This window comes from Numida meleagris, chromosome 6 (assembly GCF_002078875.1).
Source record: "Numida meleagris isolate 19003 breed g44 Domestic line chromosome 6, NumMel1.0, whole genome shotgun sequence".
NCBI lineage: Eukaryota > Metazoa > Chordata > Aves > Galliformes > Numididae > Numida > Numida meleagris.
The window spans coordinates 45,798,847-45,825,871 of record NC_034414.1 but is presented as its reverse complement, the minus strand read 5'-3'; the positions used below and the strand labels follow the sequence as shown (position 1 = coordinate 45,825,871).

At 37.4% G+C, this 27,025-nt stretch overlaps 1 protein-coding gene across 1 annotated transcript in view; it reads left to right on the top strand.

Moving 5' to 3' along the window:
- PPP4R3A (protein phosphatase 4 regulatory subunit 3A) overlaps positions 1 to 21,175 on the top strand; it is a 38,391-nt gene extending 17,216 nt beyond the window's left edge. Inside the window, exons 4-15 of the mRNA XM_021403267.1 lie at positions 1,934 to 2,551; positions 11,018 to 11,095; positions 11,199 to 11,315; positions 11,823 to 11,939; positions 12,862 to 12,993; positions 13,086 to 13,188; positions 14,257 to 14,415; positions 15,710 to 15,879; positions 16,954 to 17,096; positions 18,341 to 18,531; positions 19,021 to 19,247; positions 20,317 to 21,175. Coding sequence (XP_021258942.1) covers positions 1,934 to 2,551; positions 11,018 to 11,095; positions 11,199 to 11,315; positions 11,823 to 11,939; positions 12,862 to 12,993; positions 13,086 to 13,188; positions 14,257 to 14,415; positions 15,710 to 15,879; positions 16,954 to 17,096; positions 18,341 to 18,531; positions 19,021 to 19,247; positions 20,317 to 20,430 — 2,169 coding nt within the window. The 3' untranslated portion in view covers positions 20,431 to 21,175. The remainder of the gene's footprint in view (positions 1 to 1,933; positions 2,552 to 11,017; positions 11,096 to 11,198; positions 11,316 to 11,822; positions 11,940 to 12,861; positions 12,994 to 13,085; positions 13,189 to 14,256; positions 14,416 to 15,709; positions 15,880 to 16,953; positions 17,097 to 18,340; positions 18,532 to 19,020; positions 19,248 to 20,316) is intronic.

The following is a 27,025-nucleotide window of genomic DNA, read 5'->3' as shown; positions in this document are numbered from 1 at the left end:
ATTCTTCTCTGTCTCTTATCCTTCTAGTTCACTTGAAGTCAATAGTGACTTTCTCAAGAGAAACTCTTGTAAATGTGACACTGCTTCTCTTGACTGTCAGGTTGTGAAAGGATGATTTTATAGTTGAAGTAGGATACAGGTCTTCATCTCTGTGTTATCACCTCAGAGCTGTAATTCGTATGGTTTAAAGAAATCGGACAGTTCATATGTAGCATGCAGATATTTTAATGTGCGCTAGTTAACTTACTGTGTTTTACCGCTAGAAGTCCATGACTACATAGTCACTGAATCAGTGTTGTTATGAGATAACATGCTCAGTTATTAACTATTGACCAGTACCCAGAAGAATTTGGTCACTGTATTCACCGATAGTGGTTCAGTTTGTCATTTGTTGGCTTTGTTTTTATTTTGTTTTGGTGTCTTGTTAATTCCAAGCCTTGCAACTTTTCTTAATTTCTATGCTATGTTAGGTGGAATTTCTGTTTTTTTTTCCAAATAATTCCTTCCTTATGTGCTCCCTCTTAGTGCTGTTCAGCAAGTACATAGTTCTCTCCGCTTTGTCTTCTGTGGCTTATTTTCATTGATTTCAGAAATAAAGCAAAAGAAATCAGACTTCATAACTGCTCGTGGCTAGATCCTTTTTTTTTAACTCCTGAGTCTTTTCAATGCTTTACCACTTACGTAAATAAGTATAGAAGCATTTTCAAGAACCTCAGCAGTTAAAGGACCAAAAGTTGGGGGCAGAAACGAAATGGGGGAGAGGGGAAATTGCATTCTTGGGAAACACCCAGATAAGAAACCCAGCTTCCTCAGCCTCTAAATAAAGAGCTAGTATTTTTGTAAGGATCCAGTTTCTTTACAATAGCATGGCCTCAAAACAGGATGTATTTTTGTCTTGTGTACTTTCAAGATCTTACGCTTCCTCAGTTGTTACAGCTTTTTCTAAAAGGAAAACTTTGATACCACTTACACTGTAAGTGGTTGATGATGAAGAAGCAGAAGAATAAGTGGGTTTTAACTGCACTCCGGGTTTTAATCTATGTATAGACTTGTTGTTAGCCATGAATATTATTTCTCCCAGATTTTTTTTGCTGATTTGCAAGTTTAAAAAGAACAGCGCCTTCTGCCCTTTATATATCACTGCATTTCTGGATTTGACACACCAGACTCAAAGCAGATTCTACAACTGAGATATAGTTAAAGCTGAAACACTCTGATGCCCAAGCATCTGTCTTAGTTTTTTTCACTAATTTGTACTTTGCATAGTTTTGTGATTGTATCGTTAGAGATCTCTCTTGCAGATCCCTTGCTTACTTTTTCTGAGAGTTCCAGATTTTTACTACCCATTCGTAAATGTTGGTTTGTGGTTTTCTGTTTTTAAGAGCTTTGTAGATTTTACTTTTGATTCTTTGCCTCTGTTGAGTATTTAGGAAGTACACGATAACAGATTTTAACTTGAGGCTTACTCTCTTGTCCTGAAAATGTTAACAAAAGACTGCCCTCCTTACTCTGAGCTTGCAGAAATTTTGAGAAACATCGAGAAGATAAACAACCTCAGATGAACATTAACAGCTATCACTGCAATAATGTGATGCTGGTCTGCATTTGAAAATTTATCTGCAGAGAATAGTGAATAGAAATAATAGCCTAGCGCAGTCATCTGTTGAAACTTTGTGGTCCCTTCTAGTCATTATGAATTTCCTTTCATATTTGAAATACTCCTAAATGTTTTGTAAAGTGTTCTGTCTGAAGAAATCTTTTCATTATCTCTCACCTTCCAAACCGGCTATGCTCAGTGTGAAACATACATTTGCACTTCTGTTTTGAGTGTACAAATAAAAAGCATGTGACCTTTGAAATGGTATCTTTTGAAAAAACACTGTAATAGTAGTAAACATAAAACTTCATTTTTTGAAAACATCTTGTTTTATAGGTTCAAGGCAAAGACCCCTCTGTCGATATTACTCAGGACCTTGTCGATGAATCTGAGGAAGAACGTTTTGATGATATGTCATCCCCAGGTCTTGAATTGCCATCTTGTGAATTAAGTCGACTAGAAGAGATTGCAGAACTTGTGGCATCTTCACTGCCTTCACCGTTACGCCGTGAAAAACTCGCGCTAGCACTGGAAAATGAGGGCTATATTAAGAAGCTCTTAGAAATTTTTCATGTGTGCGAAGACTTGGAGAACATTGAAGGACTACACCACTTATATGAAATTATCAAGGGAATCTTCCTTTTGAACAGAACTGCACTTTTTGAAGTCATGTTTTCCGAGGAATGTATAATGGACGTAATTGGATGCCTAGAATACGATCCGTCTTTATCACAGTCACGGAAACACAGGGAATTTCTGACTAAAACAGCAAAATTTAAAGAGGTGATTCCTATATCTGATCCAGAGTTGAAGCAAAAAATACATCAGACGTACAGAGTACAGTATATTCAAGATATGGTCCTACCCACTCCCTCAGTTTTTGAGGAAAATATGCTATCAACACTTCATTCTTTCATCTTTTTTAATAAAGTGGAAATAGTTGGTATGTTACAGGTAAGTTTAAGAATTTCGCTGTCTCTTTATTTGACCTCAGACAGGGAAAGTTGGTTAATATTTCCTAGGAAGATTGAGGTGCTTCAGTGAAACCTTCAGTTATTCTGAAAGTCATTTTGGAAATGCTATGTAAAGAAAAGGCATGGAATTTGAGTACCAAGCTGTTAAGTGTATGTTTTTAAACTGCAGATTTTGGACTGTATTCTTTATAACCGATGATTTAAATGGAGCAAACGTTTGTGGAATTCTCAGCAGACTTGGTTAGAGTGAATAGTTCCGTTTGCATTTCAGAGGGTTGTTTTTGTTATTTTTTGCTTGTATCTTGGGACTTTCTAGGCACTACAGTTAAGGATGATTTTAACATGCCAAAAGCAAGATGAAATTTGTCGTAAATTTCAGAAATATAATCTCATACCAGCATATAACTGTTTCGGATTTTGAAATTAAGGAACGTAGTTGTTTGGAAAGCTTATGTTCAGAACCTACTACTGCTATATGTGCTCGAATGTTTTCTTAGTTTGTCTTCTAAGTCCCTAAATAAGACCTTGTGAAATTCCCAGTTTTCCATGACGTATGTGTTACTGCAAGTATGAAGGGATGACGTGTAACCGATGCTTTAGATTTCTTACGTACACATCTGAAGTATTCTGCAGCAATCCATGAAATTCCTGAGCTGTGAATAGGTGGCACATCTTCATACTGAGACCTTCCTACAGTTTTCAGAAAAACTCAGAAAATTGTTGCAGCGCGTGTGCTTTGTACGATTAATTATCGCTGGTATGTTTCTCCTGGCTTTTAAAGAACAAAAATTCTTTGTAGAGGCTTTCTGATTGGAGCAGTGGACAAAATGCTAGATGCTGCTGATCAAGTGAATCATTCTAATCTTCAGTTGAATCTCAGTGTTCACACTGTTTAATTTCCTGAAAAATACAGGAAAAAAGAGTGAAAAATATATTTGCAAGCTCATGTTGCGAATCAGTGTCAAAACTAGGCCCCCTGCCTTTTCACCCACCACACTTAGTTATCAGCATGCTGGTCTTATTGAACCTAGTTGCTTGAGGCTTAATCTGTTGTGTCCACCCACGGAGTATTTGGTAAGCAGCCAGATATGCTGGGCATGCAACCAGGCCTGTCAGCTGAGGCTCATGCCTTGTTGAAGAACTGTCACTTGGTGGAGTAGCCAGGTAGAGCACCTAGGGCATCTTGAATATTACCAGGCTTCTTCATATCTGTATGCGTGTCCTTGATGAACAAAAACCCAACATTCACCTGTCTAAAACAGTCAGCCTCAGTCATCTTGTGGTGGCTGGTTTGTGAAAACATCCAAACCTGACATTTAGAGTGCTGAGAAAGATTCAGTTAAGGTGTTTCCACCTGAATAATCCAGTGTAACTATTATCTGTAAAATACCTTTACCTCCTTGCAGGAATTGCTAAAAGCGAAGTCCTGAGCATGATGTTTGAGGAAGAAAGTAATTACCCTGAGTGTCTTCATGTCAGTGGCTGCTTCTGGTTCTGGAATGTTGAAAAGGAAACTGGGCAGCTAGAAGGGGGAGCTGATGCTGTAAAATCAGAAAGGGCATGCTTACTGGGGAGAACTGAGGGTAACTTGATAAAGGTCTAGTGGCTGATTTGTTTGTTGTTGTTTTTTTCTTTCTTAAAATCTGTCTTAGTTTGAAACATGGAGGGTAAGCTTGGCTTAAAATGTGAAGATTTAGTGTGGTTGCAAAACTTGTCAGTTGCAGTTTATAGATGAGGTAGTGGTTCCAGTCTGATTTTGATTTGTTGTGTGACTGCAAGTTTCTGAACCTTATCTTTTACCATTGTCTGACTGAGAATGAAGTGTGCACCCTGTGTAGTAGAGCACAAGAATTAGCATTGCACGACTTCAAAAGTAAGATAAATATTTCAAGTTGTTCAGGTGCTTTCTGCAGCTTGGAGGAGCCATGAGTGGTACCACACAAGGCGTAAATATAGCCATGGTATATTGCATTTCTTAGTCTTTCTGTAATACAGCTCTTAAAGCATTGAGAGGGGACTGTGTAGTTTATAAATAAGAGTCTGTTTGGCAGAAATGTTGCTGATCAATTCACGTTGTTGAGGGAATTAAAAGAGGATATCACAAATGATAAGAACATCACATTTCTAAGAGATTAAAAGGCTTGATCCATTTTTTACGTTCTCATGGTGTAGCGATAAGCCATGGTTTAAACCTGTTTACCTGGCATTTTTTTATTCATTTATTTATAGAGCAGCATGTTGGGTTGTACTTTCCTCTTCCTGCCCTTTCTCCATCCCCGACACAGAGTCCCTGTATAAAAATTTTTGATATCGGTCTTTCTCATTTTTTTATAAATAGCATAATAGATACTACTCTGAGATAAGAATTAAAAGACTGCTTTTATTCATTTAGCTTCTGTAACTAATTTTTAAGTTATTTCTTCTTTTAGTGTATGGTTTAATATGTACTTCTGTAGCTGATTATATCAGGATACTTTGATGAGGGACTTAATTCATGAAAGATTTAAAGTTTTCTTTGTCTACACTCTGGCCACTGGAGTTCCTGGCATTTGCAGTTTCAGATGTTAGGACATCCTTGTGCTGATTAACCATATGTATGTACATAAAAAGTTGTTTATTTTGTAACATGATTATTTGAAATGTTTCTGGAATGCATCATGGTGGTATATTGGGAGATGCAGATGAGCCTCGAGTCCTTAGTTAGCTGATGAGTCATACAAGGTTGGTGCGCTTGTGCTGTTGACTTTAAATTGGCTACTTGGGACTGAGACTGTGACTGGGGAGCTGTCTTCACTAAGTTTTACGTCTCAGTTTAGAAGTAAACTCTTCCTCATGAGCAAATGGTAGCCTGTGCCATGCTGCCACTGCTGTGCATGTGACTGGATTGCTTTGTGTTCTGTTCATTTCTCTGAAGGAAGGGAGAAGGAAAACTATTACTTCCACCATGAAAAGATAAGCTCTGGAAGAGCCTCCTTTGCGTCAAACTGCGTGGTAACTCGAGTATACTCAAGCATACCTTGGTTACAGAAAGGTGACAAATTTGAAGAAAGTGATGCAGGTTGTGCCCTGCTTTTTGACAGTCCAGTTGACTTTACTCAAAATGTATTGGTGTTCTACTTAAGGCATTTGGTGTCCAAATAGGATTCCATTTAAGGTCAGCTTTTCGGTTATAATTCATTAATTCTGTGAAGACACCCGCTTCCTTTTGCTTTCTGTGGTTAATAACTTTTGCACATTCTGTGGTAAAACCAAGAACAGAGAATTGGTCATCTTTGGTACCTGGGCTTATGAGCTGTATTCCTCCTTCTTCATGAAAGCAAGTTTTGCCATAATCTTTATAAAAACGCTTACCCTTGTGGGCTTTTCGTAGAAATGGAGGTTAGTTTATTTGTGATGTAATCATCTTAATGTCCGTCATTTCAAGTAGCTTCATCAAGATGTCACTTGTTGGTCATGACGATAAACCCACGCTACCAGCATTTCCAGTCTTCAGAATTAGCTGCTGTAGAGACCTACGCAGTTACAAAGTTTATGATACAGAAGATATGAAAGAAGTATATAACGTTTTTTTCCAATTTCAGCCCCTCCTACTGTGCTCTCAGTGCTTGGGGTCCAACCTGTTCTAGTCTTGATGTCATAACCACCAAACAACTTTGCTGAAACATGGAGCTCACCAAGTTTTGAGAGTGGGGGTGGGACAGGTAAGTGGTGTTTCTTACTTTATATGACGCTCTTTTGCAATTTTAAAAATACATACTAATGTTCATACTGGAGGTCACCAGTTCCTTTCCCTTTGTATTATTAACTAGTTCTTAAAAAAACAAAAACTTGCAAAACTGCGCCATAGAGTGAGCAAACACTGTTTCCTTCCATTCTCTACCCCCCTTTCTCAACGGCATGTTCTCTTTGCCAGCAAGATCCTATGGTGCTTTTAATTTCAAGAGTACAGACTGTTGTTAGGCTCACGTCATGGTTGTTCAGACTCTGTGGTCTTTTATTTTTAGGAAACTGGGGAGTGGAAAGGGAAGATTTGATACATATTAAAATAATTCATGTGCCGAGCAGAACGGCGATCTCATGACGTTACTGGTAAATCAGCTTCTGTAATGGCAGAAATGACATTACTGACACTCCCACACCCTTTTCATTAACTAAAGGATTGAAGGCATTTAGGTATATCTCTATGTTTTATTAGACGTATACAATAATAAACTGCTCTATAATAATAGTGGTTTTACAGAGAGTTGCTTACTCTGAGCAGAACCCCGGGGATGTAAATATGAGTTGTCTGTAGGTGTTTTTGAGAAAGAGTGGTGTCAGTGCATGTAGGCAGTTTTGCCCGAACGTGTGAGGATGGGAATATCTCCTGCAGGTCAGCTGTTTTGCAGCTGGTAGCTCAGGAGTAACTGGGGATTTACTTTACAGCAAAGTTTTCTTTGCATTAAGGTGTAAAAGAATGCCACCTACTGTGGGAAATGACTTAAGGGAAGATGTTTGCCTTTGGTGCGTGCCAATCATTTCTGAGTTTAACTTCATTGAAGAAAATGATGGTTGATGTGTGCAGAAACTCCAAAAGGAGGTTGGGTGGATCCTGCTGCTATTTCAGCACGTTGTCTCAAGTGGAAATAGCTCCTTGATAGCGAGTGAAGGCATGTGTGGGAAGACAGTGTGAGATAAAGGAGATTGGAACATTTTAAACTGTGAAGTCTTCTGGTATGGTAGCAGGAAGGGAGTGTTCATTGGAAACTGTAATTTTCAGTTTGCTGGTAGTATTTTATGAAACTTACACTTTTGGGGCTGGAATACTAAAAATGAATAGAGAGATGGGAAATAGGATGGAAATTATACTCTGCTTCAGCTTAGGTTTTGCTGAATGTCTTGGATTTTTGTATTATTTTATGTTTTGAGAAAGGGATGGTTTTCATAATTTATGTGTAATCTCAGGCACGAAGTGTCTGATAACTGAAAATTAACTATACTTCATAGAATAACTTACACTTAATGCTTTTTTAAGTGACTATTGGGAGGACAAGGATTTCTTTGAAAGTTGATTCACAAATACCCACGGTGCTTTTTTGTGCATGTGCGATCTTCCTTCATCTGGGGGTTTTCTTCTTTTTGAAACGAAGAAATGACTGATTGAGTATATGACCTGCCTTATTTTATCTTCATGAAGCATGTGATATCCTAGGAGCATCTGCTCAGATCCTGCAGGAGGATAAATTAATATCCTTAGTGTTTGGCATATGGATAGTTTAAGTATTGCATTTGTAATAATTTATGTGCATAACGAAAAATATAGCTGGATTGTGTAACTACTCTGCAAACTATCTCTTGCAGCTTTAGACTTTCTTGGAAAACACTGATAACTTCCTCAGCTTCTCATAAATCTCATAATGGGTTTGATACTTGTCAATGTTAAGAGGCCAGATACTGCGAAGAGTTATGCATTTGTGCGGTATTTTCTTCACAGATATATTTTTGAAGGATTTTTCCAAGTTGGAAAAAATAAAAAGCAGAAAATGTACACACTTTTGTAATTCTAGCATTCGGTGTTGGTGCTTTTCCTTGGGTTGTGTTCGGTTACTCAGAAATGTCACTTTAGATATGCTACTCTCATCAGTAATCTTACAGCTTGAGAATCGTGTATTTTGAATGTTCCTAGTGTTCACAAGTGTTGTGTAAATGTGAAGGATTTTCTTCCCATAGTAAGGACCTGTCTACCTTTCATTAAGCATCTGGAATGAGACTGCACCTAAATGCATTTCAGGGCTAGGACGTTACTGCAAAGTTAGTAACGGGTTGGTTTTGTTTTCTCAGAGTAACCACCACTTACTGCATATTGGCCACGTAAGGAGTTTGTTGGGTGGGATGTCTTGAGTCACTCAGTTCCGTCTTCATTCCAGTGAATTTAATGAGATCAGAGTTGCGCTGAGACCTATGGAGTTCAGATAATGCTGTTCATTTAAATAAAATACAAGGTATTTAATGGAATTTGGAAGAGAGGAGGATAATGATATGGGAAATGTTCTGTTACTGTGTTTAAAATAGAGTTGTAAAATCCAGTGTTATAGTATATTTGTGGAGAGTTGAAAAAGGATCGCATGCTGAACTTCTGCAAATTATTCCCAAAGCCCTGTGTCAGCAGTGAGGGCTTCCTCAGTTCCCAGTATTCAGAAGTGCCCTGTGCAAGTTGCAGCTGCTTGCAAGGCTGGGCACAAGGTGCAAGGGCTGCCCTCCAGTGCAGGCGGCCGTGGCACGAGGCAGGAGGAGGGGACGCGGAGCTGTGCTGGGGCTTCAGCCCAGTTCCACCTGCTGGGTTCTGCCTGCTAGGACTGGGAAACGTGTCCTGGGTCTCTTCCTCCTTTCACATTCTGTCTCAAAACAATTAAGGCTTAAGCCAAGGCTGGACATGGCTCTGGGCAGCCTGGTCTAGTAGTTGGCGACCCTGCACTCAGCAGGGGGGTTGAAACTTAATGATCTTTGAGGTCCTTTTCAACTGAGGCCATTCTATGATTCTGTGATTCTGTGATAATTTGATACTTAGGCTAATACTCGTACTTTCTTTTTTTTTTTTGTAGAATCACACTCATTGTGGCTCTGACTAACTGCCAAATTCCCCCCCGTCCCAGTGATCATTCTGAGACATTTTTGTGGTATTAACTTGAATGTACTTCCAGGTTTTATGGAAGAGGCGAAAGTTTTCTTTCACAGTAAGAGTGGAAATGAGGATTCCACTATCCAGCTGGGGATAAGCAAGCATCTTGTTGATACTTTCGATAGATGAGATTGGTTTTATGTCAGATCAAAATAGCAGTGTTTTTAAATGTACTGCTAATCACGGAGAACTTGCGTGTTCTTCAAAAGAAATGGTTGTATGCCCTGTTTTTTGTTATTTTTTAATTTGCATAAATAAGTAGTGCCTCTACTGTAGGTTAATTATGTTAGCTGTAACGTCTAATTAGTTAAATATTAGAATAGAATATTTCTCAAACCACGACGGCTGGATGGCAAGTAGACCAACATCCTTGTATTCTTTCATAGCAGCTTAAACTGTTTCTTGAAATCAGTTGTTCTGAAGGTGTATGACTGTTGAAATCTGAAAGTCAGTCTTCAGATTTCCCATGCTTGGTCTTCCAGAGTGAATTTCAAAAAACTTCAAGTGAGGCCTGGCTTTCTCATCTCTTTTTGTTTGGGTTTTGAAGCAGTCACAACAATAGCACCTAAAATTATGTCTAGAAATCATCATTTTTTTAATTGTCACTAGACTGTTGGGTTACATTAGAAGAAAAGGTCAGCATCAAAGCAAGATAAAACACGTGACATTTCCTAAATTCAGGTTTTGCCAGAGTGTGATGAAATGCCTTGTAGGGTAGTAGTTCATGCCAGCCTACTTTGGATTTATACGTGGTACCGTGCAGGGATCCTGGGTTGAGTTGTGAAGGCACTGCAGCTGCACTAGCATGGCATGCACTTGGCATTGAAGTACTTCCAGGATTCTGCATTTTACTTGTGTAAGCATAAGCAAGGCAACTTGGGTTTCTAGGACTGTGGTTTGAGGATGAACAAAACAGCATGTGGCATTACTGACTTCATGAGAAGCAGCTTATCATTCTGGCAGCTTCAAAAAATCTCTTTGGATCTCATGCAAAGATATCTTTTCCAAGCAAGTGCTGTTACTGTATAAGATTAAGGAAAGGATAGGGGAAAGCAAATTTCTGTTTTATTAATCTTCTAGTTATTAAGATTGTGAAGAGGATGGGGAGCTAAGTGCTGCTGTTTCTTCCAGTCGATAAACGTCTTTAGCATGCTGGCTGCTGTTAAATTAACTGCATGAAAATTAACTGAATTGATTGGATTTTGATTGCTGCCAACGAGAATGCCCAATGAATGGTGTGTGTAATAGGAGCAGTTATTTTGATTTGGTTTTCAGTATTTAGCCTTTTGGTAACAGTGGGGAGATAGAATCTCACTTCATTTGCGTCGTTAAGAACCTTCATCACGTCTTTGGTTTAGTTCTGCTGCAGACATCTCTAACGTTCCAAAGATGATATGTGTGTAAGGCTGAGTATTATGCGTATCAAATACATAAATGTTTGAAGCAAGGGTATCGTGTGGTTTAGGGGGAAGGATGTTGGACAAGGAAGAAGGTAGAGAACTATAGACAAAATGATGATGTCAGTAGAAGACAAAAAGAAGACAGCTGAAAGGTAGTGCAAGGTATATCGTAGTAAAACTGATGGTAACGATCTGAAAACCGAAAGACAAATGATATTAATTTGGTTGAAAAATGAATTAGAAAACTCATGCTGGTATGATTAAGTACAGTATACCACTGTGTGTTCTCTTTTAACTGCAGGAGGCATGGTTTAGAAGAAATGTATATTACGCTTGGATGCCTTTTGATATTGTCAAATAAACAAATGGTATTGTTTTGCATTTGTAGGAAGATGAAAAATTTCTGACGGACTTGTTTGCACAACTAACAGATGAAGCCACAGATGAGGAGAAAAGACAGGAATTGGTAAGAAATCCCAAAAATATGCATGAAACGAACAGCTGCTGTAAAGTTTTAAACGCACCTGTTTTTTTGAATTACTGACTTGTGTGGTGGTCTTGTGTTTCAGGTAAATTTTCTGAAAGAGTTTTGTGCATTTTCTCAAACACTGCAACCTCAAAACAGAGATGCGTTTTTCAAAACCTTGTCAAATATGGGCATACTGCCAGCACTAGAAGTCATACTGGTAAGTCAGCTCAGTTTTCTTTGTGGTAACAATTTCTTCTATCTCCAGAGTTGTTTTTTTATTTTTGTTTTAAATAAGTATGTCAGACTTCAGTCATGTGGTTTTCTGAAGCGTTTATCTTGTCTCAGCTTGAAATTCAGCACCTTGTAATTATTTTTTTATACTTTAAAAACAGTTACAATATGACATTGGTAAGCGCCCTGGCATTCTTATATTTTCTTTTTTTTTTTTCCATTCACATTCTCATCTTTATTTGCTCCCTGGTGTACAAGTGAATAAGAAAGCATGAAAGTAGACCAAAGGGCAATGAAACCATATAATGTATTTTACCCAATAGCTATCAAATATACCAGAAAAAGAGTAGAGTCAATTCAGTTTTAGAATACAGTTTTAATAATAGTTAGGTATGACTTCTTGTGAATAATAACTAAAAGCTATATGGTTTCTGATTTTTGTTCTTTTGAAACCTTTATTTTAAGGAAAAAATGATTATATCTGATCTTCCAGGGTATGGATGATGCACAAGTACGAAGTGCAGCCACAGATATATTCTCATATTTAGTTGAATACAACCCATCCATGGTACGAGAGTTTGTCATGCAGGAAGCTCAGCAGAACGATGATGTAAGTAGAGGGTCTCTGTAAACGCGTTGTTCTGTTCTTTATTGAGGTTTACATTTCCTGGAGATCCTTGGTAACTGATTACAGAAGTGTTTCAGGACATTTTTGTTCAGAGGTTTGTTTATGTTTCCTGGAGATCCTTGGTGACTGATTAATACAGAATGGTAGCACACAACCAGTAGTAAAAGAGGTAGTTCAGAGTGGTATTCAGTGGAGAAAAATGTTGTTCTGCCATTTCTACGGAGGAGATAGTTAATGTTTTCTTAAATCTGACAGAAGCGTGGCAGAAGACAGGATGCTACTCATGCTGTTCCTTCTGTAGTGGAAGAGGAAAAACAGGGCAGCTGGGAACTGCTGAAATTGCAGCCAAGATGCCAGGAATATGGAGATTGATTCCAACCGCTTGCGTTGGATGGCTGTCCTCTTTTATGAAGGACAGCAGTAACTGAACGACTTTAGTATAGGGATTGATAAATATAAATATTATTCTCTGTTCTTACATGTTATTCTGGTTTTCTGCAAGCGCACCTAGGGGTTATTTTGAGGTGAAAATTATTTCATCAAGTTTCATAGCACAGCAAAATTTAGAGCTGTATGTTTGTGGAAGTAGAACACTAATAGGCATTAAGATTTAAGCTTCTGAACTCTGAAAACACTTCCAAAAATCAGTTGCGTTTTTGAACTGTTAATTATCTGTTATTTCTGGAGCTTCCCTTCAGAGTGAATTCTAAAGATTCTTTACTTCAGAACCATTTTTACGTGCTTTGACAGATTCTTTGCTGCTTGCCGTCCTACTGTTGAACAACTGCCCAAAATGTGTCACTGGAATACGAAGTTAACTTGTTTCTCCTAGGGTTTTTCTTTTTGGTGGGGAGTGGCATTAGAACTGATTTTTAGATTTGTTTGTTTTTCTTTTTCCTGATAGGATATACTACTCATTAACCTCATAATAGAACACATGATTTGTGACTCAGATCCAGAACTTGGAGGGGCAGTGCTACTAATGGGTTTGCTTCGTACCTTAGTTGATCCAGAAAATATGCTTGCTACTGCCAATGTAAGTAAATACCTTCAAATAAAATTACAGTTGGATGTTTGGTGATATGTTACATATATAATTTTTTATTTTATTTTATTTTAATCCTGTAGAAAACAGAAAAGACGGAGTTCTTGGGTTTCTTCTACAAACACTGTATGCATGTTCTGACAGCCCCCTTATTGGCCAATACTACAGAGGACAAGCCTAGCAAAGGTAGTGCCATTCTGGATGTTGGATACATCAAGGGCTCTTGGATTTAGTCAGATGCTTGATGTTTAGAACAGAGTAAATTGCAAAGGATATATTTTGTCTTATAAGAATACCTGAGACTATGATATATAATTTAAAGTATAATATTTGCACATTTGCTAGTCATTTGGATAATTTGTAAGTATAAAATTCAGCAAAGAATCCTGTTTAGTAAGTGAACAGTACTTGCTTAAGCTTCAGCAAAATATGTAAACATTTGTATTATTTTGAGTAACTCATGGGACTGTTCCGTGACATAGACTTGAAAAGGTGTAGATGATCCCGGAGAGGGTGCAAAAGTGCTGCAGAGAACGTGTGTGCCACAAAACTTTGTATAAAGTAAGGATGTTGGTTCTACATCAGAGTAAGATAATCGTGAAATAATAAAGTGACTGTCCTTGCTGGCTGCTAGCAACAGTACTGCTTATTAATATTGAAGCACATCCAAAATGGATGTGAAAGGACGTACATAAATTAAAAATATATGTTCTCTAAACTTCTTAATTAACTGTGTAGATTTCCAAAGAATTCATTTAATTGATCTGTTGTATCTCAGCTCACCTCCAGATGGTTTTGAAGTGAGATTTTTTACTACTTAAAACACACGTGTTCTACAGTGGTCAATAATTAGTAACATTCTTTAAAAGGTAGAACTGCCTTTTAAAAATGATTGAACCTAATGCGTTTAATTTATTGTTTCTGTCTACTTAAAAGCAGAATTTGAGTTACCTTTTTAATACACTGCTGTGACTGTGTCCTAGAAATGTTAAAAGGGGCCATTTTTCTTCCAAGCTACTTTTTATGAGGGTTTCCTGCCAGAGCTGTACAAACAGAAAATATCCAGTCCAATACAGGCTAGTTCAATTTCTATTTTGAAGAATAAGCATACCTTCCATCATGTTCCCTAAAGCGTCTGTGGGCAAATACAAGAACTTGTAAATGTTTACCAGACTGTAGATGGATATTTGAAGTAAACCTCTGAAAGTAACATCCTACGTAAGTTTAATTGGTTTTGTTTTGGTTTTGTTATAGATGATTTTCAGACAGCCCAACTCTTGGCACTAATACTGGAATTGCTAACTTTCTGCGTAGAACATCATACTTACCACATAAAGAACTACATCATTAACAAAGATATCCTGCGAAGGGTACTTGTTCTCATGGCCTCAAAGCATGCTTTCTTGGCATTGTGTAAGTTCGAATGCTGAAGAATAAACTAGTACTGTGTGAATGTGAATTGCTGCTTATCTTCATTCTTCTGGAAGAAAACTTTTCACAGATGAGACAGGTTGTGACTAGTCATAGAAATTCTACTGTTTTCCTCTGTGTTTCTTGCACAGATTTACAGATATCGGAATTAGTAAATAATTTTGCATTTACAGAGCTCTTCTCCAAAAAGCACAAGGATTTTGCTAAATCTTAATGTAGAGATGAACTGAGAACATTATCAAATATCCAAGTATCCTAAGAGAGCTGTTAAAAGTTTTGATGGGTTTTGAGTAGAAATATTCAGAGATACTTAGTTAAAGATACGGTTACATGGCTGCTTTAACCAGTATGTTCAGTACTGCTCTTCAAGTGCTAGTAGATTCCTGACTGTGTTTAGCTCAGTAATAGCAAAGATGTGTGACTTAATTCTGGAAGTAAGAAAGAGATTATCCAAGATTCAGTTGTGCACATAGTTGACGTTAGATTTTTTTTTTGAGAGTACCATACACTGAAAAGTACCTTTTCAGTGTGTAACAGAATCACCTGAGCCCTTCAAATCAAAATTTGAGGAGTAGCCTCAAATTTTGATTTGAAGCCTTTCAATAATTTTGTTTTAGCTACACCTGGTTGCTAATCAGAATGTGTACTGCCTTATAGCAGGATGATACTTTTACTTGTATTTATGCACGGATATTCAGGTACATGTGTGTGCTTTAGAGTTTCAGAAAGAGCTATACACTGAATGTAAATTAAGTCTGTGCTTTATTGTGTGTATGACAACGTCATTTACCAATTTTAAAATTAGATAATTTGTGTCTTAATCAAACAGGACTTACTTAAATGCAGTCAAACGTATATCTGAATAATAGTGAAGATAAGCAAATTTCACAGGTCTTCTGTTTTCACCGAGAAAATGTTTTACCTTTACCATGTCATTTCAAAAATCAAAACCACACCTCTATGTTAGTAGTAATATAATTGAACAGAAGTATATTATTTTGTTTTATTTCTTCAGTGAACAGAGTTGATTTGTCCTGTAGAATCACAGCGAAGGATTTCTTTATGATAAAATAGATAAGTGATGTTCAGCAGTATGGGCAAGACTGTTGTGAAGCAGAGAATATCTGAATGCGTTTCCTGGTCCTCATAATACAGTGCTGTAATAAATGCTGACACTGCACATTTATCTATCTGTTACTGAGTAATTTTTGGATTTTTTTTTCTTTTAAATGTATTAATGTTAAAAGCATAGCTTTTAATAACATTTCTGTTTCAGGTGCCCTTCGTTTCAAGAGAAAAATAATTGGACTGAAGGATGAATTCTACAACCGCTACATAATGAAAAGTTTTTTGTTTGAACCCGTGGTCAAAGCATTTCTGAATAATGGTTCCCGTTATAATTTGATGAACTCTGCCATAATAGAGATGTTTGAGTTTATCAGAGTGGTGAGTGCTGTTACATGCTGAAGATAATTACTGTTTGCTTCATCTTCTAGCTCAAGCAGACTTTTTGATTGTGCCCTGTATTATGGTGTCATGCTATGGCGTGATATGCCCATATGACACTGTATTTAAATGAACTATCTTCTGTGTTTTCAGTGTTACGTATTTGTTCTTATGTTCAAATGGTACAATGACATGAAAATTAAATTCACTTGATGCTCAGTGTATTTATAGAATAGTAGAATGGCTGAGGTTGGAAGGGACATTCATCTAGTTCCAACCTCTCTGTCATGGGCAGGATTGCCACCCACCAGATCACGGCCCCATCCAGCCTGGCCTTAAATGCCTCCAGGGATGGGGCACCCACAGCTTCTCTGGGCAGCCTCTGCCACCTCCTCACCGCCCTCTTGAGTGAAGAAAGCACAACATACAATTGAAATAGCAAACAAAAAGCAGGTTTTTTTTTGTAAAGGAGCTTGACTGGCACTGTGTGGCCACAAAGAAAAAGCTCGATGCTTGTTTCTGATGAAAAGTGTCTTCCTTGTTCTCATCCTAAATAAATACATAAACATTTATTTTTGCCTCAGTTATTTATTTGCAGGATAAGAACAATATGAGTGCTAAACCTGACTCTTGTAAGCATATATATTTTTTTAATTTAGTAATTAGAACAGATAATAGCTAATCTATCAGTGTGCAAATATTTTTAAGTTGCAGTGAGACATACTTTCCAGAATTGGTTTTGGAATCATTTTCTACTGGAGTTCTAGATTCCATTCATATATTTTGAAGCATATATTTCTAGAAGATTACTCTTATACCTGCTTCTCTAATCATATATTTGAAGCTCTAAATTTTTAACTACATCTATAGTGTGGTTTTTGCATAAGGTCATTTTTGCATAAGCTAATAATTATGCTTTCTATTGAATATTTAAAAATATTCAATAGAAAGAGACATTATGGAGACATTAATGGAGACATTAAAAAATAATGTCTCCATTGCTTTTTATATTACATTAAGAAATAAATTCAGTTGAGGCAAAATAAGTCACTTTATGCTTTTTCCATTTTATAGGAAGATATAAAATCTTTAACGGCTCACGTGATTGAAAATTATTGGAAAGCACTGGAAGATGTAGATTATGTGCAGACATTCAAAGGACTGAAACTACGATTTGAGCAACAAAGGGAAAGACAAGATAATCCAAAACTTGATAGGTAACATGCACTAAATTACTTTACTATGAATTCTGTTTATATATATGTAAATATATATATATTTTAATAATGATGGATTTTTCTGCTGTAGCAGGAAGTGTAAATAATTTTGACTCTTGATTGTATCTCATCTGTTGTTGAGTTTAATTAATAGTGTGATTTCCAGATGTATTGCTTGAAACTCTTGACCAACTTTCAGGTAACATATTTGCTGAAGAAAGTCGCATTCCCTGCCTTCCGTTCCTGGGAAGAAATAATGCTGCTCATCCATTTCAGCTTCAAGAGATAGATATTTATACATAAGCCAGGCCCAGCTTTTATCTTATTCCTACATCTTATATGTGGCTTTGCAAGCCTTGTCACAGTCAATGTCCTAAATGAAGTAAACAGAAGTAAAAATGCAAAAATTAACAATAATTTGCTTACGCATTTTAACAAAGAATAGTTCAATCCGTAAGGAGGCCAAAATTTAAGTTGACGTGCGCCACAGAAGTATTCGGAAAACTGCCACTTAAGTAATAGTTTTCCAGTAGGAACAAAACTTTAATATAAATGCAGCTTAAAATGCTGTATATCATATAGCTCCAGATTACAGTGTTTGCAACCTACTTATTCAGAATTAGATTTAGTTTTAAAAACAATTTTAACATTCTGCTGACTCTCCTGGGTAAAAAGACAGTGGAGCAAAGATAGACCAACACGTAAGAATAAATAATCGAAAGGAGAGGATAAGTAGCATTTTGTATCCAAAGCCCTTAAAAATACTGATTCCAAACAAAAATCGTGGATGTGGCAGGAAGAGATGAGTGTCTTTTTAGCATATCTATTTTTTAAAATATATTTGACCTCAAATACTGATGGGTTATATTAAGTACCATGAGAAAAAAGTCAGTAGTTTCTAAACTTCTTTTTACAACTCTTTATTTACCACTGCAAATTACTGCAAGTCTGAATGCAACACCTAACATCTAATTGTGCTGTTAGTAATCTACGGAATTTTGTACAGTTAGTCTGAATGCGCTATTACCAGAGGTGTGCTTTATTTAATGCTTCAGAAGAAATGTTTTTAATGTTATTTGCATTGAAAATACAAATGAAGTTGCACGTTTGCAAATGATTTGCTGCACTGATACTGACTCCAGTATTTGCATCCGTAAAATGTCTGTTTAAATGTAAAGTAGAAGTTCTGTTATTAATATGAGCTGATTGTTGAATCAAAGTTTTTAAAACTTACTGTTCTGCAGCATGCGCTCCATTTTGAGAAACCATAGATACAGGAGGGATGCAAGAACCCTGGAGGATGAGGAGGAGATGTGGTTTAATACTGATGAAGATGATATGGAAGATGGAGAGGCAGTGGTGCCCCCTTCTGACAAAACTAAGAATGACGAAGATATTATGGACCCTATAAGTAAATTCATGGAGAGGAAAAAATGTAAGTGATGAGAAGAATGCCATCTGGCTTATACAGAAAACATAACTTGTATTCTTTAGTCGTACTGCAGTGAGGATTTTTATATTTTTTTTATTGAAAGTCACAGATTTAGAAATTGTGACACTGAGCTGTCGAACAACCACTTCAAAATAAGTTTCATTATCTGTAAAAGCAAAATGATGGAAAAGAGTGTTTCTTTCTTAAAGCATCTAAGCGATGATCTTGGCTGATAGTCAGGCTTTCCCAAGTTCTATTCAGGTTTATTATTCAACATTTTCCATGTTCCTTGTGATGTCATTGGTAGAATAAGTGTTCATTCCTGGCCAGTGACAACAGCAGCTAGATGTAGTGTAGTAGTAGGAAGAGAATCTATTATCACTCTCCTTCTCAAGCTGTGCGTAATGTATTTTCCCACGCGGTAAAATGATTTGTCATTAATGTTTCGTTCGATAATGTTGCGTTGTTTTTGTTTTCATGTTTTATCTGCAGTAAAAGAGAGTGAAGAAAAGGAAGTTCTTCTGAAAACTAACCTTTCGGGTCGTCAGAGCCCAAGTTTCAAGCTTTCCTTTTCCAGTGGGACAAAATCTAATCTTACCAGTCAGTCATCTGCAAGTAATCTGCCTGGATCTCCAGGTTCTCCTGGATCTCCAGGATCCCCTGGGTCTCCAGGATCAGTTTCTAAAAGCACATCTCAGATGGCAGCTATTACAACTAAGGTAATTTTGGACAGAAATAGGTTGACTTCATTGTTATAGACTTGGGATTTTCTTTAGCACATTTCTGAAGTTGGTGGGAATTCTGACATGCTAAGCAGTAATTGACCTCGTAGTTTGTGCGTACTTTTTGTCTGGTGTTTAGCATTTTTGAGATCTAGTATATATAAAAAGAAAAAAAATAAGCTCTATTTATGCCCAGACTCATGTAAGATGTGCATTGCTTATAAAGGTACTACATTCACAAACAAGAAACGTTGAAATTAAGTTTTTCAGTAGTTAACTTGATCCTCTTACTTTATGCATCGTGTATTCAGTGTTATGTTACATGTGATGGTACAAAATGTATGCAGTTTAATAGATGCACTATTTAATGTGTGCATTTTGGTACTGACAGTTGGCTGAAATGTTCTATTTCAGATGCCCATCATCTGTATGAGTAACATGATCCTTAAGTAAGGAACCAGCAACTGTCATTGTAGTCAAGCCCTTGTTAAGCTTCAGAAATTGCAACATACTGTAGTTAAAATTTTTAAAGATAGTGACGCTTCTTTTTGGATCTAGAACTGCATGATCCTGAATTTGTGGTTATTTGCAGTACAAGAGAATTTAAATTTAATTACTAAACATTTAAACTAGCTTTTGCTAAGACAGACTGTGCTATAAAAGTATCCCAATTGGAAATTCAAACTGAAGGATGTTCTGTATTTATTTCTGAAGTGCTTCCAGATTGCTTGTTGCTGCAGTCAGCTATGCTTGGTGGAAGAAATTTGCACTTTCACAGACTGAACTGTGGTGTATATTTAGCAAAACTAAGTAAATTTTTGGATTTTCTTTCTGTTATATCTCTATCTAGTGGGACAGTTAAAACCCCATTTTGGATTTATTCATTTAAATATTTTTCAGATAATATAATTTTCATTCATACTTTTTGTTTTGCTTGATTTTATCCAAAACATCACAAATCAATGTCCTCACAACAATATGTTGTGCAAAAATCATTTTCTAGTAGAAACATGAAGTGTCAATGTGCAAAATATTTTAATTAAAGTACATGTGTCTGTCTTTGTAGGGAGGCCTCGTTGGGCTTGTAGATTATCCTGATGATGATGAGGAGGATGATGAAGATGAAGATAAGGAGGAAACTTTACCTTTGTCAAAGAAAGCAAAGCTTGAGTCATCATAATGGCAACTGCTGAAGAACATTACCATTTGGGGGAAGGATATTTTTTCCATAGAAAACAAACCCACAACAAAGCAGCAATCTTTTGTGAATTACTGTGTGTAACACAGATCAACCTATACAAATGGATTTCTGCCAATCAAGTGCCAATTGAAAGGAGCAGAAGAAGGGGAAATACTTCGTTTAGGGGAAAGACTTACGCCTTTGAGCTCTCCAGCTTGGACCACGTGTTGCCCTTTTCTCAGGGAAGGAAATGGAAAACAAAAACAAAAAAGCCAACAGGGCAGGAGTTTTGTTAGTGGAACTCTGGATTGGCTGGTCAGTTGCTACAATCAGAATATGCTTTCTTGGACCATACATGAGACTTCTGAAGAAAAGGTGGTTTTTGCCATAATTCTTCACTAGTTAAGAATGCCAGCAGTTTCTTTGTATAAAAGAGACCTGCCTTTGAAATCGTACATTCTGAACATTTTAGTCAAGCTACAACAGGTTTTAAAAACCTCTGTGGGGGAGGGCTGAATATAAAGTTTCCTCTTTTGTTTTTTTTTTTTTAAATCTGTTCCCTTTGCCCTTTAAACTGCAGATTTTTTTTTTGGAGGTGGGGGATTTGTTTGTCCCTTCTTGATTAAAGATTGAGTGGAATTCTAGATGTGGTCACTTTTGTGTCATAATTTTTTTGACCCCCTGAGTGTATGCTTAGTTGTTGAGTATATATTTGGGACCATTAAAATTTTTTGATGTAATATAATCTCACTGTTGTGCTGGTACCTGTTTCACCCTGTGTAATTTTGTTCTGCATCACAGTTCTTAATATGTTTAGGATTTTATGGAAGATGGTATAGTTTTTATTGGAAAAAAAAAATCCTTAATCTTACCACGATGTGCATAAAAGCAATACTATTTTGTGACAAAATATTTTATATTAAATTTTACATCAGCAACTGTCTTGCGAAAAAATTCAGGGAAAATAGGATGGAGTAAAAAAGTAGATACCTATAAATACAAAATCAGTATTCCAAAGAGACTTTGAAATTTCTTAACAATGACGGTAGACTAACTCATCACAATGGAAGATGGATCATTTAGGAATACCAATTTATTGACTCATTTGACTTAACAAAAATAAAAAAAAAAAAAAGAAGAAGAATTAAAGCTGAAGGAAAATGGCATTAGTGTTTTTTTTTTCCTTAATCTTCTGACTCCCTTTGGAATATGAGTTTTAGTGAATCAAAGATGGTTGCAAAATAAATGCTTTACAAGGATGCCATCTTTTGAAATTTATTATAATACTCAAAGTACAGCAATTAAACTTCAGCTCAAACTCAGTGACTACATTTTTTCCCCTTTTTCTAAAATCTAAATAATATTAATTAGTAATTGAAGCTAAGTGTTTGTGCTTCCTTACTGCTTTTACAGATGGCTTTGATTGGATGGCAGTGCTTCCATGACTAAGAGCTTATCAGTTCCCTTGCAAACAAGAGAACCCTTCTTATATATATACTTTCGAACATTGATTTCCTTTTCAACAATCAAAGCACCAGTGTTGAAAAAGTCAGGATGTTACAGGCATTAATGTATCGTGTACAAATAGAAGTAAGAGAAACCAAAGTTCAAAGCTGGATAATAGGCGACCACACTAAAAATCTCAGGTTAGCACTTTGTTCTTGAAAACTGAGCATTGAATGGAAGATTCTGTGCTAACTACAGATGTTAAAGCTTTTCTGCTCAAACTTTATTAATATATGATAGTAATTTCTAATTTAAGTGGAAGTATGCATTAAGGAGAAATAATTAGCCATCTTTTCCTCAGGAAGTTCTTATTAAATCACACTCAAGATCAACTTTTTGCAGTGAGTTTGGAATGTGACAGGGCAGTTCTCAACAAAATAGGTGACTAAAAGACTAGACATGATCTGCTGCAGTATAAGGGTGCCCATGCTGTCTTAATAACCTCTGTGAAACATCATTTTTGCAGCTTTGGTGTCATAACAGACATAGTAACAGGAAATCTGGAATTTGCAGGTTTTCCTAATTAGCCTGAGTTTAAATCCTTCCCAATTTGTCTGACTTCACTTGAGCATTATGCTCCAAATTTTTGTCCATGTAGTCATCTTCATGTCTTCTAGACCCAGGCAGCTGTTCTTATGAGTAGTGGTGATAAAGGAACAGCTTTTGTTGATTTTTTTTTAATGTTCCTTAGCTTTTCAGTGCTTCATCTTGTGTTGCATGATGCTGCAGTCTGTTAAATATGTAAGATACTTTCATAGTATTTATAGGGATCTTGCATTTTGGACTTCAGTCACTGCATTTAGTAGAAGAAACACTGTCGTTAATTTGCTGGTCATAGTCAAAAGAATAATAGAAGTATTTCTGAACTTTTTATGAAGCTCTAAAGTACTGGTAAAATATATAGCTGCATATCTATTAATGCTGTCTAACTTGCAGTTGGACAGTGCTTGCGGCCTGACAGGACATATGTCTACACTTGTATGATGTACTCATGGAAGTTGTAAGTAGTCGGGAAGTAGGTGAGTTGGGGACAGTGGTGGGTATGCTCTTGCTCAGTGACTTTCACTTTTTTATTTATGAAAATCTAGAGATATTTCAGAAAACAGAAATAATAGGATTGGAAGAAGCAATGGACATAGAAAAGTGGGTATGAGTTAGGAGGGGATGAAAAATGATGTTAAAAGACAAGGTTTCATTCTAGAACTCTCTCTCTCTCTTCCTCCCTCCCTCCTTCTGTCAGTGTTTTTTATTCTTAATACCATTTGCCCACATTCCATGGGAGCCTTGTGTATGTTGTGTTAAACGTGGCTCAGTCATCTTGATTGCATTTTAACTGTAACCATAGTATGGTTTACAGGATAAACCTAAAGTATTACATGGAATATTTTACATTTATTTTGCAGGATAAATCATTAGGTACTTTGAACACAGATGAGATGAAGGAATAATAGTATATTCAACAGCTACTCAAAAAGAACTGTATGAAATAGCTAACAGCGTATGTCTTTTGTAAGGTAACTAGAAACTTACATGTACTTAATATTTTGGAGAGAGTGTGTTTGTGTGTCCCTGAATGATAAAAGCTGCTATATAACTTCAACTATATACACATTTACTTTTATATTGTACGTGACATAATACTTGAACCTGGAGACTTTCTCGGATGTATTTGTAAAGATGGTTTGCGTGTGACTTCCTAACAGCTACACCTGGCAACAGGCCCTCCTGTGCTCTTACATCCCTTCCTTAGCTGTCCTAGACTGAAGACGGAGCAGTGTCCCTTCTGTGGCTGAGACTTGGTGCTTATTACTGTCATGTACACTTCCCAGCTTTGAGCCTAGGTTTACCAGGGTACCAGACAGAAGATGTTCTCAAGGTCTTGAACTTGAAGGCCATGTCCCTACACTGATGTAAATGAATGACTATGTACTGACCACAAGGCTTTCCAGCTCCTTCAGTTCTCTAGCAGAAACATCCATGGATAAACATACTCACCAAGGCCACTTGAATGACTTCCAGCAGAGTTCAGTGCTTGTGGATGCAGCTTATTGTGTTCCTGGGTAGATGCTGCTCCAGTATGGTTCTATTAATGTTTTCTTGATGGTGATCAGATCGAGTCATGCTGAATCATGGAGATATTCTATTTCAGCTTCTTCCTCTGTCTAAGTTCCTTGTACCAGATACTTCCCTCAAGGTTGCAGAAGTTTCTCTCATGAATTTCAAATACAGAGTACCTAGTCTCCCTGTTAAGCATACCTTTACACTAATGGAAGTAATTCCAAGATTTCCAGATTTTCTTCTACTGTACAATGCCAGAAAACAGGTCTCCTATATCATAAGGATGGAAGGATCTGAAAGCTGGAATATCTTGCAGTAAGTTGCCTATAAAACATACCTGTCTGTAATATACCCACCTGGTAGCCAACATCAGCCTGTTTGTCTCGTACAGCCCACCTAGAGGAGAAGTCATGTTCTTGTGGAATTAAGTGTCAGGTTGGTACAATTTTTTTAACATACCAAGGGTTAAAGGGGTTAAACTGTCTAGATAATGCCTGTGTTTCTGTAGCCCCACAAATCTCAGAAACTTTACTTAGAGAACTGGTAAGAGTTATCTCATGCTGCTCCTGCAGTTTCATTAGGGATTTAGATTCCCCTCCACCCAGCAGAAGTTACTTTGGTTACCTTGCTAAATTGTGTTTCTTAACATCTGTAAGAGGCCACGGACTTTCAGCCCTACCTTTATTAACCATTTTACAGCTGCAGAGGCGCCCTGGAGCAATGTTGTGTATGCTAGCGTAGTACCACAGGTTGACTGGCTTGAGGATATTGAGACCCAAGTCAGATGTGAAAGCAAGAGGACAGATGGGTTTCTGCTTCAACTCACCCACAGCGTAAAAGTAAAATTGAGCAAGGACATTACCAGCAACTGAAGTTTTTAAAGGTAAGTTGTCCGCATGTATACTGTGCATTTGTTCTTGCTGCTTTCTCTGGAATCCGGAAGAAACGGAGGTTATGCTTCAGTCCTGACGGGAGGCAGGGCACGTGGATGTAGTGCAGGAACAGCAAAATGTTTAAAGCATTTGTCGTGCATTAGTTCAACCATAGCCAGAATGTAAGGTCTGCTACGTAACTTGCTATGTTTTTGTAGGTGGCTGGCTATCTGGCAACTTTGTGTCTTGATTTGAGATTTCTCTATTTGCAGTCATATTTATTGCAGCATACTTTTTTAATATATAAATTGAAATTAATAAAACTGTTCAAAGGTGAAATGAAACTGCTGAGAAAAAGACGATTTTTAAAAAGGAGGAGGGACATGCGGTCTTCTGTATGCCAAGAGTACTTATGAACAACGTAAAAGCAATACAATCCAGTGGGTACTACAAAAAACATGCATGTTGAGTGCTACTGGGAAATGTCTGCAGTAACTGCTGATATGCAGTGATTTCAGTGCTATGCCAGCAGTGTCCCTGTGTACAGTGACACCTCCAGAGGTGTAAGGTGCTGATCTCTCACAGGATTTTTCTGAAATGGCTCAGTGCAAACAACTCTGTCATTTGGGTTCAGACCTGGAAAGTATTTGGCATTAAGGTGGAATTATGCTTACAAACTGTGAATGTCTTTACATAAAGACTTGGGGTGATTTGGGCTGAATAATGCGGATTTTGGTACTCCACTTGTAAGCAACTCTAAATGACACGTATAAAGATGTTGTATCTGGTCTGCCCACCTAAAAGGGTTCAACTCTGCCAGTGCTGCTTGTGGAAGTGTGTGTGCATCCTGGAGCCCTTCTGTAATGCTCATGAGTTCTAAGGTGAGCATAGTCCTTTCTCTTATGTTTCTGATGTATATTTTATTTGCTGAAGTTTTAGAAATTTGGTTTTCATCTATTCATACCTTAGTAAGGCTTATTTTAAACCTGATGATGTTGAGTACCTGCCTGATAGCATTCAGGTCAGAGGTTGATGCTGTTACATCAGAGGGTTCAGTACAGTGTTCCACCTTCTGGTAAAGTCAGGAACATGTTAGCTGTGTTTGCTCTGTCACTGTATTGATGCCGAGTATGTAAGGATCCCTGAAGGAAGCTATGATCAGGGATGTGTGGTTTTTTGTCTCTCCATTCAGGACCATGGGGGTAATTGGAAGCAGTGCCTCGTGAACTGAGCCATGAAAGTCTTTGCTAACAACAGAGAACGTGGGGGAAACTTAAAAATATTTCCAGTCTGCTTCCACTTTTACGTATATAAAAACTGGTATGTTAGATCATCTTACCTTGAAACAAGCTTCTTTCTGTCCTACGGCTCCCGCCAGCCTCCCCAGTTCCCCCCCGACCAAAGGAGCTTTCTCTGCTGCTGCCATCGAGGGTTTGCAGCAGATTAGCCCAAAGAGCTGGAAGCTGCGATTCTTATTAAAGAAATAACTGCTGGTTAAAACCAACAACAGAGCACAGCTCTGAAGCCATCTGAATGTGTTAGCATGTATGTGTTTATCCTCAGCGTGGAAATAAATCTTGTACCCCTTTAAGGTCTAGATTACCTGCAGTCAGAAACAAGGAAGATGTAAATGTTTGTTCTTGCTGTTTATATAGCTTGCTATAAGCTCTCTCTGAAGAAAGAGGCACCATTTCACTGTTAGAGCACACGTTCCTTTGGAACCAAGTACATAGATGTGTGTCAGACGAGTTGTGGTATGAGATTTTGGTTGCTATCAAGCCCATACAGATGTTCTGCACTGCAAGGTGAGAATGACCGCAGCCCTCATGGTTCAACTAGCAGAATTCTTGGTCAGTTTGGTGAATAAAATGAACTATTTGGACATCCAAAAATCAGACTTCCTCCCTGCAGAGTGAGGTGCCTGACTGCAGTGACTGGACTGGAGCCTCTAGGAGCTGAACTCCAGTCCTGTAATGTGTTTACTTTTCCTGATTAAACAGTATCTAATTTGTGTTAATTTTGTAGTGAGGAAGGGCTTTGCATGACACAAATTTCCCAAGGTTGTTCCCTGTCCCAAGACACAGCTCTCCCGGTAGGCTCTCAGATGGTGCACCCAGCCCTGCTGTCATCTACCTGTCCTCGGGCTTTGCTAACCTTTC